At 33.5% G+C, this 5,110-nt stretch overlaps 1 protein-coding gene across 1 annotated transcript; it reads right to left on the bottom strand.

The window, feature by feature from the left end:
* Positions 1-764: 764 nt before the first annotated feature.
* LOC108337678 (ervatamin-B) lies at positions 765-2,470 on the bottom strand. Its single transcript, XM_017574256.2, has 4 exons — positions 1,972-2,470; positions 1,528-1,751; positions 1,267-1,401; positions 765-1,162 (listed from the first exon to the last, which is right to left on the bottom strand). Exons 1-4 carry the CDS (start codon positions 2,423-2,425, stop codon positions 896-898), a joined length of 1,080 nt encoding a protein of 359 aa, XP_017429745.1. The 5' UTR covers positions 2,426-2,470; the 3' UTR covers positions 765-895.
* Positions 2,471-5,110: the final 2,640 nt, after the last annotated feature.

Here is a 5,110-nt window from a genome sequence, read left to right as displayed (position 1 = left end):
CTGTGTGATTTTGATCAAATTATTTATTATAATTTTTATTATTGTATAAGAAAAGAGATTTCATTATAATTTAAAAATTTGAAGTAAACATACTCTTAAAATATTTTTTTTTATTTGAATATTTGTTTGCCTTTTATATATTATTTTTAAATATTTTTAAATTTTATCAATTAGGTTTTATTAACATTTGCAAATTTAATAATATTTTGGTTCTCATTAAATTTTATTTAGTATTATAATTTGAAATATATTCAGTTATAATTTTATATATAAATATTTGATATTGAAAAAAACATTATATCATCCTTTTAATATTGAACATTGAACATTATGATAATATTATGTTTCCTTCACTATAATTTTTTATTATTTTATAAAAATTAATTAGTTGATATTGAAATAGTAAGAAAATGAATATAGTATATACATGTTACCTGTTGTAGATGTGGATGAAAGAAAATTTAATATTCATTAAATTTGGATATAGGAATAAAAACAATTCTTTTTCATAAAAGTAAATATGAGATAGAAACTCATCCTATTTCAAATTGTGAGTTTTGTGTGACCGAAAATAAGAGGGGTGGAGTGAAATGCACTAAGCCTAATCCGGTCATCAACGTTCTAAACAACGTGTTACAAATTTCTTTCAATTTTCTTAGTATGTGTCACAAATTTGATTAACATTGCCAGTGGAACACACCTTGATATTTTTATTAACGAAGTTTTTGGTTATCCAAAAGAAAATAAATAAGATAGAAAAGAAATAAAAACCAAAGGCATCCATTGTTTTATTAAAGCACCTTAACCCAAATTAGCACACAGTTGCAGTTCATAAAGCTTATTATTTTTGGAGAAAGGGCAAATACTGAAGTAGTAATATGCAAAGGTTTTGTGCTTATATGGCTGCAGATAACAGAGGTGAAGATGATGAAACCTCTTTGATTGGATAACCAGCAGCAGCATTGATGGCACATACACCATAAGGCCACTCCTCACTGACATTCCTTTTGATCAAGAGGTAACCATTTTCTCCCCATTCTTTACCCCACGAGTTCTTCACAATCCAATAATCTTCTCCACCCACTGAACCATAACCCACAATTAAACACACTAGAGTTGCAGACCTTGAATTCTTCGAGCAGTTATCACCACCATACACCCCCTGTCACAATAATTCACAACTTAGCTACCACAACAAAATTTTCAAATTCGCATAATCTTTCTACACAATATTAATCAACCATTATGAGAAACAAATATTCTTACACCACTGTAAAATTGAAGCCCGGTTGCATCTATGCTCACACTAACAGGCTGCTTACTAACACGGCACAACAGACCTTCTTCTGTCCCATCCACAACTAGAAGGTTATCGATGCTAACAACCTTGTTCGCATTTACCTGTAAGAAAAAAACAAAAACCTTAAATTAAGCGGAATGTCTGGATTAATTTATGGTTACCCTTTTTTTTTTTAATTTTGTAAACGCAAACTAGGGTTGCTAGGAGAAATAAAGTGTAAAGCAGACCCTGCAAGAACCGTTTTTGGCTGTGTAAGGGTAATTTGCTTCTGTGTCGATGCCACCTTTGTCGATAACGTAACCAAATGCATTGAAGTAAAAGCCTCCAGCACAGCCATGGCTGGCAGGGTCACAGTCCACAAGTTCTTGTGCAGAGAGGGTGACAAGATCCCCAGTAACTATTTTGTTTATTCCTTCAATGGCCCCGGTCACACTGAAAGCCCAGTGGCTCTCTGATAACAGAGTGTAACATGATAAATCAGCATGTTGCAAAATGAAAATATTGAAGAGATAAAAGTTTATGAAAATACAATACCTACATTTACTCTTACCTTCAAAACTACAAACTACGTATATGCAGTGAAATGAAGAAACTAAAGAAAGGAAATGGTAGTAATATGTAAAAACAATTTTTGAACGATGCTATGTTAATATAGGTGAAGTCTTAATTACGGCATTCTCCTTGATCTCTAACTTCGGTCACAGCACCCTTCTCCCTCCAATCTACAGAAACAGGATGGTTTCCACAGTCGTCATCATCCTGAATCTTCCTACTCTCCATGTTGGAGAGCATCTCTATTTCTTTCAAGTGGGTTTCCGCGAACTCCTCAGGACTCATATCGGCAAACTTGTTCAGACCCAAACGATGCTGCGTCCCTGACTTTCTCTTTGCATTCATCTCATTGATATACCTCAGATTCCTTTGGAAAATGTGGAACCTTTTTCCCTTCTCCTCTGGGTTGCTGTATTCACGACCGTGCTCTTTCTGCCACACTTGGAACAGTTGCAACACTTCTTCCTCCCAAGAAAACCTGTCCAACTTGTCACTCGGAAAAGCAAAGGAGAGACAAGTGAAGGAAACCAGGACGAGGAAAAGAAGAAACAACTTGGTCATCTTCAAACTCATCACTCACAAACCAGTAAGCAACTGTGTTGAATCATACAGTTCTTGTGTATCTGAGTAACATATATAGTGAGTCGTGATGAGATTGCTTCATGTGACACCTTGGTGAATTATTGATACCCACGTTTAATTCGTTTGGTTTTTGTGATGGATTTTTAGGTGGTCCGATCAAATTGTTTGAATGAAGACGTACGTATTATTAATCATTCTTCTCATATACCACCAAATTTGTCATATATGTAGTTTTATTCCCTTCGTGTCATCTTATCTTTTCGTTCTAGCCAGGCTCCAAATGATATTATATATATAATGGTGATAATAAAACGTTGAAGACAATACACAGAAACTAATGTGGATCACGTGTGTTCTTTTGCAAATAATTGCAGAGAAAAGAGTTATGATATTTTCACAATCAACTTATTTTATATAATCATTATACAATTGACTCAAAATCTTAAACAACATTTTTCTTGGTGTCTTTGTCGCCTGATTTAAGTATAATATTTCATTATTAAAGTAAAATTTTCATGATATATGAAAACTTGGTTTTTAAAAGATAATTTCCTGCGGAGAAAGAAGTGAAAAGGCATATAGAATGGGTGGCGTTTCTCCGAGTACATTACTATACGGCCAAACCCGTGAATGAGAAGTCAGATATTCTGAGCATCAAATAAATACCAATGAAAGCTATTTCAAGTGGCAACAATCATGTTATTGTCACAACAATGTGATTTTGAACTAAGTTGATAATGTGTTGTGAGTGTCATATATCACTATTTTTATAATTAGTATTCTTTTATGATATTTTTAGCACCAAATAAATAAATATAAATAGGAAAATTATTTTTCTGATCAAGTATGCTTAATGGCTATTCATTATATTGTTATAGTGACAATAGAGATATTTAAATCATTTAATAAATAATCTAGAGAGTTTATAGTAGTGCAACTAATTGCATCTGATGTTTATCCATCTTCTTGAAATGAGACAAACGTGATAGATGTGGTTGAACATACGGAAAGCCTAACATTTTTATAATTAAGGAACCATACAACTTATTGTTATTTAATCGAATCAATTTTAATCACATATGTACATTATACTGTGTATTTTTTTTTATTAAAATTGTATTCTCAAACCTAAAATATTAAAAACAAAAATATATTCGATGAAAAACTAAATGACACTAGTGCAAAAAGGACTTTAGACGTATGTTATTTTGGCCTTTTAACGTCTGATCTCTGTCCGTCGTCTATATGGGTGACGTTAATGAAACGTCGGACCCTTTAGGTCAGACGTCTCTATAGACGTCAGACCTCTCTATAGACGTCGGACCTATATAGGTCTGACGTCTATATACACGTCCGATCCATACAGGTTAGACGTCTCTGAGGTTGCTCCTGACTCATGGTGATTCGAGTTTACAACTTTATATTTTAGTTGAAGAGAATGTATTGTAATTTTTTTTATTGGATGGTTTTAAAAACATACTGGAGGTAATTAGAGGAGTACAAAACGCAAGAAATCGCGGCCTAAAGACACGAGATTAACTGCACCAAAATCCAACGAAAACACATTTTAATCGGTTCAAATGAAAGATAATGCATCAAAGAGTGATGTAATCGGAGTAAAATTAATTTAAAACGGTGCAAAAGTGAGAAAACGAACCTGAAAAGCGTAACCCGTAGAGAGAAAACGCGACGAAGATGATGGACAATGAGTGCGCGTAACGGTTGTCTCGCGTTCACGGTGTTTTAATGCCAAAATTTAGACGTCGGTTCCCCCACTTAACAGACGTCTAAAGTGCTTCAGAAGTCGGAGTGGCGGGATCAGACGTCTAAACGGAGTCAAAAAGTAACTTTTTAAATTTCTGGATTTAGGGTTTAGACGTTGATTCCCCCAATTAACAGACGTCTAAAGTGCTTCAGAAGTCGGAGTGGCGGGATCAGACGTCTAAATGGAGTCAAAAAGTGACTTTTTAAAATTTTTGGATTTAGGGTTTAGACGTCGGTTCCCCTAATTAATAGACGTCTAAAGTGCTTCAGAAGTCTGAGTAGCGGAATCAGACGTCTAAACGGAGTCAAAAAGTAACTTTTTAAATTTCTGGATTTAGGGTTTAGACGTCGGTTCTCCCAATTAACAGACGTCTAAAGTGCTTCAGAAGTCGGAGTGGCGGGATCAGACGTCTAAACGGAAAATGCCACCCTTCCATATCCGGCGTCTAAAGAGTTGTTTTATTTACGAAAAATGCCACCGGTCATTTTTTACGTTGGATATTTGAGGATCAGACGTCTGAAGGGTGACGTTAAAGGTCTTTTTTGCACTAGTGTGAAACATTCTATTGAAATAATTTTTTTGGTAATTAAGGTTAAATTAAATTTGATGTATGCAATATTTAAAGACAATCATATTAATTCTTTTGAGATAAGTTAGAAAAACATTGGTATGATGTAAATTAGGTTTTATAAACTTTTTTTTTTTGTCAAAATCGATTTTAGATCTTACCCTTCACAAATATTATGTCTATTAATCCAAATATTGGATAACTCTATAATGGTTTCGACGTAATCCCTGAAGGAATGTTCTTATCATCACAATTGATGAGATATTTATGTTATCCACCATTTTTATAAAAACAATAAAAGTTATTTATTATAATATTTTTTTATGTTAATCACATCATTTTT

This window comes from Vigna angularis, chromosome 1 (assembly GCF_016808095.1).
Source record: "Vigna angularis cultivar LongXiaoDou No.4 chromosome 1, ASM1680809v1, whole genome shotgun sequence".
Classification (NCBI taxonomy): Eukaryota; Viridiplantae; Streptophyta; class Magnoliopsida; order Fabales; family Fabaceae; genus Vigna; species Vigna angularis.
The sequence above is the reverse complement of the archived record's forward strand: the minus strand, read 5'-3'. Positions and strand labels throughout refer to the sequence as shown.